The 14,892-nt window shown below is 48.2% G+C and overlaps 3 protein-coding genes across 4 annotated transcripts; 2 read left to right on the top strand and 1 right to left on the bottom strand.

Annotated features, from left to right (window-relative positions):
• Positions 1 to 1,044: 1,044 nt before the first annotated feature.
• On the bottom strand, positions 1,045 to 3,507 carry HSPA1A (heat shock protein family A (Hsp70) member 1A). The gene has a single exon (XM_074332711.1). The coding sequence runs from the start codon at positions 3,244 to 3,246 to the stop codon at positions 1,321 to 1,323; it is 1,926 nt and encodes a 641-aa protein (XP_074188812.1). The 5' UTR covers positions 3,247 to 3,507; the 3' UTR covers positions 1,045 to 1,320.
• A 378-nt stretch (positions 3,508 to 3,885) lies between these two features.
• HSPA1L (heat shock protein family A (Hsp70) member 1 like) lies at positions 3,886 to 7,537 on the top strand. 2 transcript variants are annotated; one of them, XM_019715600.2, is made up of 2 exons: positions 3,886 to 3,979; positions 5,288 to 7,537. In XM_019715600.2, exon 2 carries the CDS (start codon positions 5,301 to 5,303, stop codon positions 7,224 to 7,226), a length of 1,926 nt encoding a protein of 641 aa, XP_019571159.1. In that variant the 5' UTR covers positions 3,886 to 3,979; positions 5,288 to 5,300; the 3' UTR covers positions 7,227 to 7,537. The 2 variants fall into 2 exon arrangements, with proteins under 2 accessions (XP_019571159.1, XP_074188810.1); XM_074332709.1 differs by lacking the exon at positions 3,886 to 3,979 and adding an exon at positions 4,017 to 4,374.
• Positions 7,538 to 8,721: 1,184 nt separating this feature from the next.
• On the top strand, positions 8,722 to 14,494 carry LSM2 (LSM2 homolog, U6 small nuclear RNA and mRNA degradation associated). The gene is made up of 5 exons (XM_019715632.2): positions 8,722 to 8,946; positions 10,109 to 10,176; positions 13,692 to 13,722; positions 13,837 to 13,896; positions 14,006 to 14,494. The coding sequence occupies exons 1-5, from the start codon at positions 8,944 to 8,946 to the stop codon at positions 14,129 to 14,131; spliced, it is 288 nt and encodes a 95-aa protein (XP_019571191.1). The 5' UTR covers positions 8,722 to 8,943; the 3' UTR covers positions 14,132 to 14,494.
• Positions 14,495 to 14,892: the final 398 nt, after the last annotated feature.

Here is a 14,892-nt window from a genome sequence, read left to right as displayed (position 1 = left end):
CATCAGTCCTATTGCTTATCTGACATAACTGTTTAGGACTGAACGGAGTAAAGGTAAAAGTGGTACGGACTGTAAAACCTAGGGTAGAAACTTAATCCAGAAGGAGGCATGCATAAACAATCCTTGTGGACTTGGGCAGCATGGCAAAAACCTGTAAAACCTGACATGGAATCCAGGTTCAACATCTTTGCTGAACTGGAGCTTATTTTCAACCTTTAAGTAATTTTACTTAAGCCAGTACTTTTTAAGCTCCCCATTTGTTCACCTGTGAAAGTCAAACACTACCTAAACTCAGCGTAGTGGAATGAGGGTTAATAAACACGTAAAAGGCCCCAGGACAGTGCCTGGCACATAAGAGCCCTATAACATTGGGGTCCTTCTGCTGGGGCACCAAACTCTCAATGACACCTCCCAAAGGCACTCACTGCGGGCACTTCCCGAATGCTCTAAAGGTGGCATTTCTATCTTAGCATCCTGTCATAAATGAGAACTATAAGCTGGGGCGTGAGCCAAACACTCATTTAAAATAGAAGTAGGGATCAGGGCCGCTAATACGCTTGTGCAAACGTCGGGAAGCCAGTGCTCGTCCCACATCTACCTCCTCACTTCTAAGTCAGGCCTCACCTTCCCTTTCATGTTGAACCCCGATGAAGTATCAGGGCTTTGGTATATGGGGTGTACTTACACAGACGAACAGCCATGACCTTCCCATCTAACTGCCTCTCTTTTGCCTGCTTCTCCAGGAACATCCCCATCCCCAAGTCCCTTTTGAGGCCACCCTTACAAGGTTTGACCCCCTCATCCACCTTGAGGCCTCCATGCCAGTGGCCCTTACTTGTTCTGGACCGACAAACCCAACCCACTGCAAATAAGCAGGATATTTTTTTTACGTCCTAAGGATACCCTTTGCCTAAGAGAAAGGGATCACAATGCAGTAATAGCCTTACTTCCCCAGATCTCTTACAGTACCTAAGAGGCAAATTACCATTCCATCTTAGACATCATGAGGAACACAAACTGAAACAGAGACGGACACGACATCACTCGACTTCTTTTGAGTTTATTTTCTTTCAAGTAGAAGTTGGTTAAAAAAAAAAGACTGAGTTGGTATGAGTATTACAAAAAATAAAAAAAATTAAAAAAGGGCTAAAGATGGCAATATAAACTCAACTGAAGAATAAAAAAAAAGCACATTCACAACCTCACCAACGCGCTGGTTGACTTCTCAAACAAGTTGCAAAGTTGAGAGCAGATGAGAGGCAAATATCGCACAATCTCATCTGTCTCCACAACAAACGTGAGCAATCTGGGAAAGGCCTCCTAATCGACCTCCTCAATGGTGGGGCCTGACCCAGAGCCCCCCTTGGGGGCCTGGGCCCCAAAGCCACCGGCCCCGGGGCCACCCGCCCCCTGGTACAGTCCGCTGATGATGGGGTTACACACCTGCTCCAGCTCCTTCCTCTTGTGCTCAAACTCCTCCTTCTCCGCTAGGGTGTTGGCGTCCAGCCAGGAAATCACCTCCTGGCACTTGTCCAGCACCTTCTTCCTGTCCGCCTCGCTGATCTTGCCCTTGAGCCCCTCATCCTCCACAGCGCTCTTCATGTTGAAGGCGTAGGACTCCAAGGCGTTCTTGGCAGCCACCCTCTCGCGCTGGACCTCGTCCTCGGCTTTGTACTTCTCCGCGTCCTGCACCATGCGCTCGATCTCCTCCTTGCTCAGGCGGCCCTTGTCGTTGGTGATGGTGATCTTGTTGGCCTTGCCGGTGCTCTTGTCCATGGCCGTGACGTTCAGGATGCCATTGGCGTCGATGTCAAAGGTCACCTCGATCTGGGGCACGCCCCTGGGGGCCGGTGGGATGCCACTCAGGTCGAAGCGCCCCAGCAGGTTGTTGTCCTTGGTCATGGCCCGCTCGCCCTCGTACACCTGGATCAGCACCCCGGGCTGGTTGTCCGAGTAGGTGGTGAAGATCTGCGTCTGCTTGGTGGGGATGGTGGAGTTGCGCTTGATCAGGGCGGTCATCACGCCGCCGGCCGTCTCCAGCCCCAGCGACAGGGGAGCCACGTCCAGCAGCAGCAGGTCCTGCACGTTCTCAGACTTGTCCCCCATCAGGATGGCTGCCTGCACCGCCGCCCCGTAGGCTACCGCTTCGTCCGGGTTGATGCTCTTGTTGAGGTCGCGCCCGTTGAAGAAGTCCTGCAGCAGCTTCTGCACCTTGGGGATGCGGGTGGAGCCCCCCACCAGGACCAGGTCGTGGATCTGGGCCTTGTCCAGCTTGGCGTCACGCAGGGCCTTCTCCACCGGCTCCAGGGTGCCACGGAACAGGTCCGAGCACAGCTCCTCGAACCGGGCCCTGGTGATGGACGTGTAGAAGTCGATGCCCTCGAACAGGGAGTCGATCTCCAGGCTGGCCTGCGTGCTGGACGACAGGGTCCTCTTGGCCCTCTCGCAGGCGGTGCGCAGCCGCCTCACGGCTCGCTTGTTCTGGCTGATGTCCTTCTTGTGCTTCCTCTTGAACTCCTCCACGAAGTGGCTCACCAGCCTGTTGTCAAAGTCCTCCCCTCCCAGGTGGGTGTCCCCGGCGGTGGCCTTCACCTCGAAGATGCCGTCGTCGATCGTCAGGATGGACACGTCGAAGGTGCCCCCGCCCAGGTCGAAGATGAGCACGTTGCGCTCCCCCTTGCCCGTCCGGTCCAGGCCGTAGGCGATGGCGGCCGCCGTGGGCTCGTTGATGATCCTCAGCACGTTCAGCCCCGCGATCACCCCCGCATCCTTGGTGGCCTGGCGCTGCGAGTCGTTGAAGTAGGCCGGCACGGTGACCACCGCGTTGGTCACCGGGTAGCCCAGGTACGCCTCGGCGATCTCCTTCATCTTGGTCAGCACCATGGACGAGATCTCCTCGGGGTAGAACGCCTTGGTCTCCCCCTTGTAGCTCACCTGCACCTTGGGCTTGTCGCCGTCGCTGATCACCTGGAAAGGCCAGTGCTTCATGTCCGACTGCACCACCGGGTCGCCGAACTTGCGGCCGATCAGCCGCTTGGCGTCGAACACGGTGTTCTGCGGGTTCAGCGCCACCTGGTTCTTGGCCGCATCCCCGATGAGCCGCTCGGTGTCGGTGAAGGCCACGTAGCTGGGGGTGGTGCGGTTGCCCTGGTCGTTGGCGATGATCTCCACCTTGCCGTGCTGGAACACCCCCACGCACGAGTAGGTGGTGCCCAGGTCGATGCCGATGGCCGTGCTTTTCGCCATGCCGGTGTCCCGCTCTCTCGCGCCGCGCTGAGGTTCGGGCCTGGTCAACGGTGGCCGGGGTCCGCGACCAGAAGCTCGGTACTCTCCGAGGCCGGAAACCGAAAGCCCGACACGCAGGGGCTCGTCCGCGGAGGCACTGGGTCTGTGGGAGCCGCGCTCAGGCACCCGGGACAACGCCGCGAGAAGCACCTCCTCTCCACAGGCTCGCTGCTTCTCCGCGGCCCGCGGCTCTGCATTTGTAATTCCTCCTCGACCCCCCCCCTCTCCGCGCTCCACCCAATCACCGAGCTCGGCGGGGACGCCTGGCCCGGAACCTTCCAGCGGGTTCTCCTTGCGTCCTGCCCCCCAGGCCGCCTCGGGCCAATCAGAGTCCTGGGTGCCGCCCCTTCCAGTACTCTCGGGGTTTTGCTGGAACTTGCTGCGCGGGGGAGGGTCGGGCGGATGTGGGGGTGGGAGGGGCCTTTGGTCCGCGCGTACGCGGTCGCTCTCCTGGTGAAGCTAGGAAGGGGGCGGGGGCGACGGTGGTGACGCCGGTTCCCTTAGTCGCGTTACAATGGAAATGCAGCCTCTGACCTCACGGCCAGTGTGGAATCTGGATGCAAGCACAGGGGCCGGCTCAAAGTTGTAGGACGGGCGGGTGGGGGGTGGGGGGGATACCGGTTGCGCTGTGTGGATGTTGAGGGATCCCCACCGACAACGTTACCAAACTGGAACGAAGACGGCGGGAGAATAGGTGAATCTGGAGGGTTGATTACAGTGGTGTGGGAATAGGCAAGACTGGCAGGTCCTAGTTTGAGAAAGTGCTGCAAGGATCTCTAGTTCAAGTTTGAGGTATGGAGTGTTGCCTAATCAGTGAAGTGGGATTATTTGAGGACTTCAAGGTGGATGGGATTGGAAAGAGGTGGAGCAGCCGATCTCTTACTGTCTCCACATAACAGGATTTTATTGGGTAGGTTAGACAAAGAGACTGCCTGGAGCCTACCACCTCACCTGAGAAAACTTGTGAGGGCTTGAGTGGATTTCTGGCAGCCAAATTCTTCTGGTACACCAAATTCTTGATAGAAGGTAAAGAAGCCCCAGAAGGCAGCTAATCCAAGTGTGGAGATTGGCTTGTGCAGAGACCAGAAGGTAAAATAATCTTAGTTCAGCAAGAGACAGGTACAATGTCACAATAAAAAGTATCACAGACATAGGACAGGACATTTGAGTCAGGAGCTGTGAGAACTGAAACAGTTACATCCACTGCCTTCCCACTTCCAGGTGGTTAAGACTACTTTTGTCTACCTGTGGAAAAACCATGGAAGCATTACTAGGAAGAGATACTTGTACACCACAAGGATACTTGTACACCAAGTCAACAATGGCAGCATTGTTGACAATAGCCATGAGGTACAAGCAGACCAAGTGTCCATGGAGGGAATGAGTGAATAAAATGTGGATACACATTGGAATATTATTCAGTCTTAAAAGGGAAGGAAAATTAGACACGTACTATAATATAGGTGAGCTTTGATATTATGCTAAGTGAAATAATCCCGTCACAAAAAGAAAAACAGTGTGTAATTCCACTAATATGAGCTACCCAGGGTAGTTGAAATCATAAATAGTAGAGTGGTGGTTTCCAGGGGCTGGTGAGAGGGGGGAACGGAGAGTTGTTTAATGGGCATAGAATTTCAGTTTTGCAATATAAAGAGTTCTGGAGATTGGTTGGACAACAATGTAAATGGACTTACTAGTGAACTGTACACTTAAAATGGTAAATTGTATGTTATTCATGTTTTACCACGATTAAAAATAATAAAATAGGGGCAGCAATTAGATCAGTTGGTTAGAGTGGGATGTTTATAACACCAGGGTTGCTGGTTCGATGCCCACATGGGTCAGTGTGAGCTGTGCCCTCCACAACTAGATTGAAACAACTGCTTGACTTGAAGCTGATGGGTCCTGGAAAAACACCCTTAAAATAAATTTTTTAAAGTTTTAAGTAATAATAAAATAAAAATTACTCTGCCAAGACTTTATCTCATTTTTTTCTCAATAGGCCTCGGAAAAACATGGCTGCTGCCAAGGGAATAGCCATTGGCATCGACCTGGGCACCACCTACTCGTGCGTGGGGGTGTTCCAGCACGGCAAGGTGGAGATCATCGCCAACGACCAGGGCAACCGCACCACCCCCAGCTACGTGGCCTTCACCGACACCGAGCGGCTCATCGGGGATGCGGCCAAGAACCAGGTGGCCATGAATCCCCAGAACACTGTCTTTGATGCCAAACGCCTGATTGGCAGAAAATTTAATGATCCTGTAGTGCAATCAGATATGAAACTTTGGCCTTTTCAAGTAGTCAACGAAGGAGGTAAGCCGAAGGTATTGGTGTCCTACAAAGGAGAGAAAAAAGCTTTCTACCCTGAGGAAATCTCTTCTATGGTACTGACTAAGATGAAGGAGACTGCTGAGGCTTTCTTGGGCCACCCTGTCACCAATGCTGTGATCACTGTGCCAGCCTATTTCAATGACTCTCAACGCCAGGCCACCAAGGATGCAGGTGTAATTGCGGGTCTTAATGTGCTAAGAATTATCAACGAACCCACAGCTGCTGCCATTGCCTATGGTTTAGATAAAGCAGGTCAGGGAGAGCGACATGTCCTGATCTTTGATCTGGGTGGAGGCACATTTGATGTTTCCATCCTGACCATAGATGATGGGATTTTTGAGGTAAAGGCCACAGCTGGGGACACCCACCTGGGAGGGGAGGACTTTGACAACAGGCTGGTGAGCCACTTCGTGGAGGAGTTCAAGAGGAAGCACAAGAAGGACATCAGCGAGAACAAGCGAGCTGTGAGGCGGCTGCGCACCGCCTGCGAGAGGGCCAAGAGGACCCTGTCGTCCAGCACGCAGGCCAACCTGGAAATTGATTCACTTTATGAAGGAATTGACTTCTACACATCTATTACCAGAGCCCGGTTTGAAGAGTTGTGTGCAGACCTGTTTAGGGGCACTCTGGAGCCTGTCGAGAAGGCTCTTCGGGACGCCAAGATGGATAAGGCTAAAATCCATGACATGGTTTTAGTGGGGGGTTCCACCCGCATACCTAAGGTTCAGAGGCTGCTGCAGGACTACTTTAATGGCCGAGAACTTAACAAGAGCATCAACCCTGATGAGGCAGTGGCCTACGGGGCTGCAGTACAGGCAGCCATCCTGATGGGGGACAAGTCTGAAAAGGTACAGGACCTGCTGCTGCTGGACGTGGCTCCCCTGTCGCTGGGGCTGGAGACGGCCGGCGGCGTGATGACCGCCCTGATCAAGCGCAACTCCACCATCCCCACCAAGCAGACGCAGATCTTCACCACCTACTCAGACAACCAGCCCGGGGTGCTGATCCAGGTGTACGAGGGCGAGCGGGCCATGACCAAGGACAACAACCTGCTGGGGCGCTTCGACCTGAGTGGCATCCCACCGGCCCCCAGGGGCGTGCCCCAGATCGAGGTGACCTTTGACATCGACGCCAATGGCATCCTGAACGTCACGGCCATGGACAAGAGCACGGGCAAGGCCAACAAGATCACCATCACCAACGACAAGGGCCGCCTGAGCAAGGAGGAGATCGAGCGCATGGTTTTGGATGCTGAGAACTATAAAGCTGAAGACGAAGTTCAGAGAGAGAAAATTGCTGCAAAAAATGCCTTAGAATCCTATGCTTTTAACATGAAGAGTGCTGTGAGTGATGAAGGTTTAAAGGGTAAGATTAGTGAGACTGATAAAAAGAAAATACTGGATAAATGCAGTGAGGTCCTTTCGTGGCTGGAGACCAATCAACTGGCTGAGAAAGATGAGTTTGATCATAAGAGAAAGGAATTGGAGCAAGTGTGTAACCCAGTCATCACAAAACTCTACCAGGAAGGATACTCTGGGCCTGCCCGTGGAACAGGGTATATGCCTGGACAGGCTGCCACAGGCCCCACCATTGAAGAAGTAGATTAATCTTATCTGGAGCTGGAGGGTTCTAGGGTGCCCGGAAGGTGAAATTTGTTCCCCTCATCTTCAGACATTATGATTTTTGAATTGACTGGACCTGAACCTAAACATCATTTTGGGATTTTGGTGGAGGAGTCTCGTGTGCCATCTTTTCATACTTCAGTGTCCTGTTTTTGACTCTAGAATGAGACTCTTAGGAAATCTAGGCGCCTCTTTGAACCGTATGACGAATTTGAATGTCTGTAATTTATTTCCAGCCTCCCCAATTTCTTCCTGTGTGGATGGTTGCCACTCAGTAAATTTGTTCCTAAAGCAAATTACTTCTTGCATTTTTAAACTGGGAGTGTATCTTGAAAAGTAAGGAAAAGGAAAGTTCATGGAGAGAGATTGTGTGGTTTCATTGTGAGCCAATTGTGAATGATTTAGCTGGTAAGGGCAAAGTATTTAAATTTTCATGAATTACTTGATTCAAGCAGGAAAATAACTTTGGATCATCAGGCACTTTTAGCTCCAGCTAGAGCAGTTGCCTCATGTAATTACTGCTTATATTCAGTGATAGGCCAGTTTAGGTGCTTAAGTGCTGGGGGTACAAACTTCTGCTTGATGTCCTGATGTCGCCTATAGGTGAGGTCTAGGAGATCCAGCATCTGTGCACTCACAGGGTCCACTATTACATCCTTGACATGCAGAAAACATTTCTACAACAAACTCCTGACAAATGGGTAGTTTTGTGCAAGATGAGAAGTGGACGATTTAGTACTGACTTATTTCTTGAAAAACTGTTTTCACCAATTGTATTATAGTATATTTATAAAAATCTTGGGGACATGAGAATAGAAGCATGTGTAACTGCATTTGTTGACACTGTATTTGAGGGGCCATATTTGGATATGAAATATTACCGTGTTTCCCTGAAAATAAGATCTAGCTAGACCCAGACCATCAGCTCTAATGCGTTTTTTGGAGCTACAGTTAATATAAGACCCAGTCTTATTTTACTATAAGTCAAATAAAAATGCATTAGAGCTGATGGTCTGGCTAGGTCTTATTTTCGGGGAAACACGGTAGAATGGCTATTTCTATCCTTGAGCCAGTCTCCGTTTGGTTTTACTCAGTCCTTCACAGGACAGCCCTAGGCAAAAGTGTGTAAGAAATGTGGACTGAGGGTAGGTCCTTGGGAGAAATATATTTATTGGGAGGGAACTTTTGATAAAATCAAGATTTGTGCTCAGGCTCCTGATCTCCGCGACTCAACGTTTTTCTTTTTTTGTTTTTTACTTTTTAAGGAAGTGTAACATACATAGAAAAGGGTAGAAATCATAATGAGGTTTCACAAACTCCCCAACAGTTTTCAATAGCAAGTGTCTGTAGGTTGTGAGCAAATCATGCTGGGGACTGCACTGTCATAGAAAAGAACAAAACCTCCGAAAGGTGAGGAGTCTCTTCGACCCTTAGGCATCAACTGGGGCCGCGCCTGCGCGTGGAGCCAGCAGCTCCGGGAGGAAGTCGGGGGGCAGGAAGCCCCGCCCCTTCCCCGACATCAGCGCGCGCTCCTCTCTACCACGCGCGCTCTCCCGAGCCCGGGGCCCGCGGTGCGCTGTCCTTCGATACTCTGAGCTTCGGCGGTGCTTCCCACCTCGCCCCGTCCCCCGCGCGGGCTCACGCTCCGCGGCAGCAGGCCCTCGCCTTCTCGGCCCTCAGGACAGCGCGCTGCACCGGCACCATGGTAAGTACCGTGACGTCACAAGAGGGCGCCCTCGGGGAGCACGGGCGGGTTGGACGGTGGGGATGGGGGTCCCGGCTTTGTCCCTCTTCGCTGGAGTTGGGTCTCGGGCTTCCCTTCGTCCTTAGTTCCTGCGCCTCAAGTTCTTTGAGGAGACACCTGGGAATACATGGGTTTTTTTCTTTTTCTCTTATAAGGGCGGAAAAAACCGAGGGAGAGTTGGCAGGGACAGCGGGAGAGGGAAAAATGCTCCTCAAGGAGCATTTCCCTGATGGAGACTAGGCTTCTGGAGTTTGGCGGGGGAAGTGGAAAAGGGGGATGTACATTCTACAGTTCCCTGGGAGAAGTGGGCAAGGACCCCAGGAAAGGTGGTGCATTTGATAGGGTAGGAAGAAAGGTAGAAATGAGCAGGAGAAAAAGGGAACTGCCCCGGTTAGGAGGCGCCTTGCAGCTGCTCTCACTTGGGGCACAAACACCTTGCGTACTCAGCAGGATATTGAGAGCACGATATGTCGTTAGAAGAAGGAAAAATGCTGGAGAGAAAGAAATCATCGCACTTAATCAGAATGTACATCCTGCTTCACGACCATTTTTAATGAGATAAATAAATCATGGGAAATTAATAGGTTACAAGCTTGAGAACCAGAGGGGAGGACGGGACACCTTAGCAGAGAAAGATGACAGAGAGGGAGGGGAAGATGATTCTACCCATAGAGATAAAAACCCTCACACATTGTAAGGAGAGACTGCTTCCCCCTCTTGGGTCTGCCTGCTCCATGTCTCGGAGTGTACTCGGTTTTACTAATAAACTTCTTGCTGTGCTGTGCTGCACAAACTGTGCCTCTTGACTGAAATCTTTCTTTCAAAAAGACAGAGCCGAGGTACAATATCATTCCGGGTAACAGATTGAGAGATGAGTAGAGAGCCTAAGGGGTGCAGGGCAGAGCCTTTTCGTGACTTTATGTCGGGCTCAGTGAAATATGCAGAATCATTTGGGCTCCAGCCGGTCATCCCTGTCACCAAGTATTCTTCTGTGTGAAGTTTTGAGAACTGCCAGAGATGTGGCAGGAATCCCAGTACCCGTATTTGGTAATAGTGCCAGAAAGACACTCCTTCCTACCATGTCCCTTCTCATATGATGGTTTTCCCCTCTCTCACCCAATAGCTCTTCTATTCCTTTTTCAAGTCCCTTGTGGGCAAGGATGTGGTCGTGGAACTCAAGAATGACCTGAGGTAGGTACTTCTTCCAACATGTCTGAAGGGGGAGTGGAACCACTTTAATTTGACAAGTATTATTTGAGAGCTGAGCAAGGTAGGAGAGATACAGAAGAAATAAATGACTTCTGCCTTAAGCTGACAGATTAACTGGGGAGTTGTATTTTGTGTTGGAAAGCAATACAAAGAAATATATATATGAAGAGTAAGTACAGAGAGGTCAGAGGGCCTAGGCATCAGTAACATTTTTTACAAAATATACTTTTATTTTTTCTAATTAAATTAATACTCCTTTGACCCAGCCTCTAGAAATGTAAGAATCAGTTCCACAAGTAGAGATGTATCTACAGATGTTTGTAGTTTTATTTGCAGTAGCCAAAAATTGAAAACAAATAGCTATCAATAGGGAGTGAGTTAATGAAATTGTGGTACTTCCATATTATACAGCTGTCATACAGGAATGAGATGTATTGATATGGAAAGCTGTTGCAGAATAGTATATGTGGCATAATCCTTTTGTTAAAGAAAATATAAAAGATAAAACAGAAGACCAATGCGGTCCCTTCTGTCTTTACCGCGTTTACCTCCCTTACTCCTAACCGTCTTTCAGGACTTGGATTAAAATGCTGTATCTTTGGAGAGACTTTTCCTGGTCCTTCTAGCCAATAGACCCCTCTGTCGTAGAGTCTTATTTTCTCCCTAGTAGGTGCTTCTCAAAATGTGATTTCAGAGAAATACATTTACTGTTTGTGGCCTGTCCTCCCTACAGGGCCAGGACCATGTTTAAGCTCACCATTGTGTACCTGATGTCTAACAGAGGCCTGGTATGTAGTAGGAGCTTAACAAATGTGTGCTGAAAGGAAGAAAAGTAACTAATGTTTGAGAACCCTCTACTGACCCAGCGCTATTCTGAATACATGTATTAACTCATTTAATTCTCATAACACCCTGATACGACATATACTATTGTTGCTGTGTTATATATGAGGAAACAAGCTTATATAGGTTAAGAAACTTGCTCAAGTCTGTGCAACTAGTCAGTGACACAGCCAGAACTGAAATCCATTTCTGTCTGGCTTTTTTTTTTTAAGTTAAAAACAAGATTATATTCTCTATGCAGTTGTGAAACTTTCTTTTCACTTAACAGATGTTGTAGATATTTTCCATGTCAATAAAGTTGATCTTTAATATTCTTATGTCTGAATAGCATCTTTATTAGCTGGCTGGAACTAATTTAACCAAGGCCTTGCTGTTAGACACTTAAGCTGTTTCCAATTCTTTAGAAAAAAATCCTTCAAATGAGATGTACATTTAAAATACTGATATCTATTACCTGATTGCCCTTTAGAAAGTTTGAATCAACAGTGTTTTCCACATTTCTATGTGCAATAACTTCTTAGTGGAAGAAACTTTGACATGGCAGAGAATGGTGAAGAGAGGGACTTGCTCTTTGGATCAGAGATTTCCATTTATGACACTGGCAACGCATATGGTATTGATGACACATAGATTCGGGCCATATAGAGAGACAAGTATGGAAGCCAAAACCAACCCTATGCAATTCTCTGAGATGACATGTTTTTTATTTCCTTCTTTCCTCCTTCCTGGGCCTTCCACATTGCAAAAACAACTGTTACGTTTTAGCTTCAGGTCCTAAAGCAAGGACTGTATGATTTGAAGGGAGTCCATTGGGTGAGAGAAGAGCTCTTTCTTTCAGGCTTGTTGTCAGACCATTTTTGTGCCAAATATTCATGAATGAGATAATGCCACCTTATGCAATTCCTGAAAGTTATTTTACTGCTGCAGATGATGGTAAGGTGCTGTCAAAGGCTTTTCAGCAGCCAGGGATATGGTGAAACTACTACTGAGGCAGTAGGTCTCAGACACTGGATTTCAAAGACTTAGAATTTTAGGAAAATTAGGGTCCAATAGAGAATTGCCAACTTTATTTTCTTCAAGATAAGACATTTACAAAAAACTGCCATTTATTATAATAATTTCATTAAAAATTTTTAATACCAAAAGAAAAAAATAAGACCAATTAAAAAGTTATTTTTAGGAAAAAAACTGACAACCTTTAGCACACTAAATATACACTCCACACACACTATACTAGCATGTATTGATATGTCGTCTTGCCATGGACTCCTGAAACCTTTGAACACACATCAGTGTTTGAGAATCATGGTTCTAAGGAACTTCGAATCTGGTGAAGACATGCAGGACGGTTAGGATGAGGGTGACCAGGTTGGAGGGTGGCCTGGATTGAGATGTAAAGTAATAAGACCTTGGTTTGTAGAAGTCAAAACTGGAAAGACAATTATAGAAATATTAGAAAGGCATCAGCAAACTGGGGATTCATGGGGCATGGAGGGTAGAGAACACTCATGGAATTTGAGGTTGTGAGACAGTGGTGAAGCCACTGACAGAAATTAAAGAGTTGGGGAAGAGAGGTAGCAGGGCTTGGAGCACTGGTGTTTTGATAACATTGCTCAATATTTCAGGGTCTCAAGGATCCAGGAAGGGATACAATGTCCCTTATGCCTTCATCATCAAGAACAATGCTAGCTACTTTATTTTACAGATGGGGCTCTGGTTCCAAAGCAATAAATATTTGAAAATAGTCAGTGGTTCTGGGGGTCAGACAAATGTGGACTGAGTCCCTGTTTATTTGTTTTAAGCTTGGGCAGGTAACACAACCTCTCTGAGCCCCTGGATGGTAATAGCTACTTTGTAAAGTAGCTATAAGAGTATAAAGTGGCTATAAAAATTACAAATGTCTATGCAGAATATAGGTGAAATACAAGTCTAGTGCATAACAGTTTTTTGTTTTTTTTAATGTTTTTATTGGGGACTATTGGGGAACAGTGTGTTTCTCCAGGGCCCATCAGCTCCAAGTCATTGTCCTTCAATCTAGTTGTGGAGGGTGCAGCTCAGCTCCAAGTCCAGTTGCCATTTTCAATCTTTAGTTTCAGGGAGCGGCCCACCATCCCATGCCGGGAACTGCCAACCTTGTATTTGAGAGCTTGCGCTCTAACCAACTAACCACCTGGCTGCCCATAACAGTTTTTTAATGGTAGCTATTAAGGGTGGGTTGGTTTAGAGCAGGGGTGTCCAAACTGCGGCCCACGATCCATTGTTTATTGGCCCATGATCCATTGTTTATTGGCCAGCAGCAAATTCCAAAAATATATTGTTTACTTAAATAAACCAGGTGAGGCAATACGTACTTCTCCTCGAGTGAGTGGCCCGGCTGTTTGTGTATTTTACCGCATATGGCCCTTGGTGAAAACCGTTGAAAAAAGTTTGGACACCCCTTGTTTAGAGAGAGGAGATGTGCAGTCTAAAATAACAGCGCTCTTGAAGCACTGTCTTTCCTACTCTAGAGCTTAGGAATGCCCCCTTTTGGTTCCACCTATTCTGGCTTCCTCAAGTCCTTGACTTCCCCCAAGCGTGTTCTTAGTTCTGAAGTCACCTCTGTGTTGACTTTGGTGTAAACTAACTTGGTTCTTCCTTCCCTCTGCCCCTGACAGCATCTGTGGAACCCTCCATTCTGTGGATCAGGTGAGACAGAGCAAGAGACCAGAATCCAGCCTTAGGGAAGGAGGGGGTGGAGCTTAAGGGCTGGGTACTTGGATCTTGTCTCTAGGGCTAATGATGGTGTTCATCTTTTTTTAGTATCTCAACATCAAATTAACTGACATTAGTGTCACAGACCCTGAGAAATACCCTCACATGGTGAGTTTGGGGATGGTGGAAAAGAGGAAACACCTCTAAAAGCAGGAGGCCCCTGGGTAGGGAAAGAACATTTTTAAGGGTGTTTTCACATTTGCCTAACTTTGTCTAGTTATCAGTGAAGAACTGCTTCATCCGGGGCTCAGTGGTCCGCTATGTGCAGTTGCCAGCAGATGAGGTCGACACGCAGTTGCTACAGGACGCAGCAAGGAAGGAGGCCTTGCAGCAGAAACAGTGATGGCTCTTCTGCTCCCCTTCCCTCTTCAGTTGGCGAACCTTGACCTCATGTCCCAGCCCAGGACCCCTCCCCCCATACTTTAGGTGTTGTGGGTTTTTTTTAATAGTGAAGGCACTTTTTTTTTTTTTTTTTAAAGAATAAGGGGATGAGAGAACTAATAGTGGGGAGCAGCTATCCTCTGTTGAGAAGGCGTGGATAAGTAGTTTGCAAAGCCTTCCTTGTCACCAGTACCTGCCTTTCTTACTCCTTCCCTGGAGATGGTGGGAGAATCTCCTAGACCTCTCCAGGGCAGCATGTGATTCATTTTGGAGGTGGAAGGAATCTGTCCCGCATCGGGAATAAAATTTATGATGCAAATTTGAATTCTGGTTGTGTGTGTGTTTTGGGAAGGAGGTTGGAGGGTGGGAAAAGCATGTTGAACTCAAGCCCTGCTACTCTTCATTACCCCAGCCAAGAATCCAACCCAGCTCCCCAGCATTATGTGCCACTCTTCTTGGTATAAACTATAATACCTCAAGTTGGCTACACCATGTTTCCTGAACATGCTCCTACCTACATGGCCTTTTGCTCATACTATACCTACCGGAGTGCTTGCTATCCTTTTGTAATGTGAGTGTTAAATGAGACACCAGAATGCATTTGATGCTGGATTTCTTCTGCAACCCAGCCAAATCAGTACACCCTGAATACAGCAGATAATTACAAACAAGTGACAATTTTTATTGTGGAGAGTTGAGTGGGAATTAAGTCTTCATTCGCTC

Source organism: Rhinolophus sinicus, linkage group LG05 (assembly GCF_036562045.2).
Source record: "Rhinolophus sinicus isolate RSC01 linkage group LG05, ASM3656204v1, whole genome shotgun sequence".
In the NCBI taxonomy this organism is placed as follows: domain Eukaryota; kingdom Metazoa; phylum Chordata; class Mammalia; order Chiroptera; family Rhinolophidae; genus Rhinolophus; species Rhinolophus sinicus.
The sequence above is the reverse complement of the archived record's forward strand: the minus strand, read 5'-3'. Positions and strand labels throughout refer to the sequence as shown.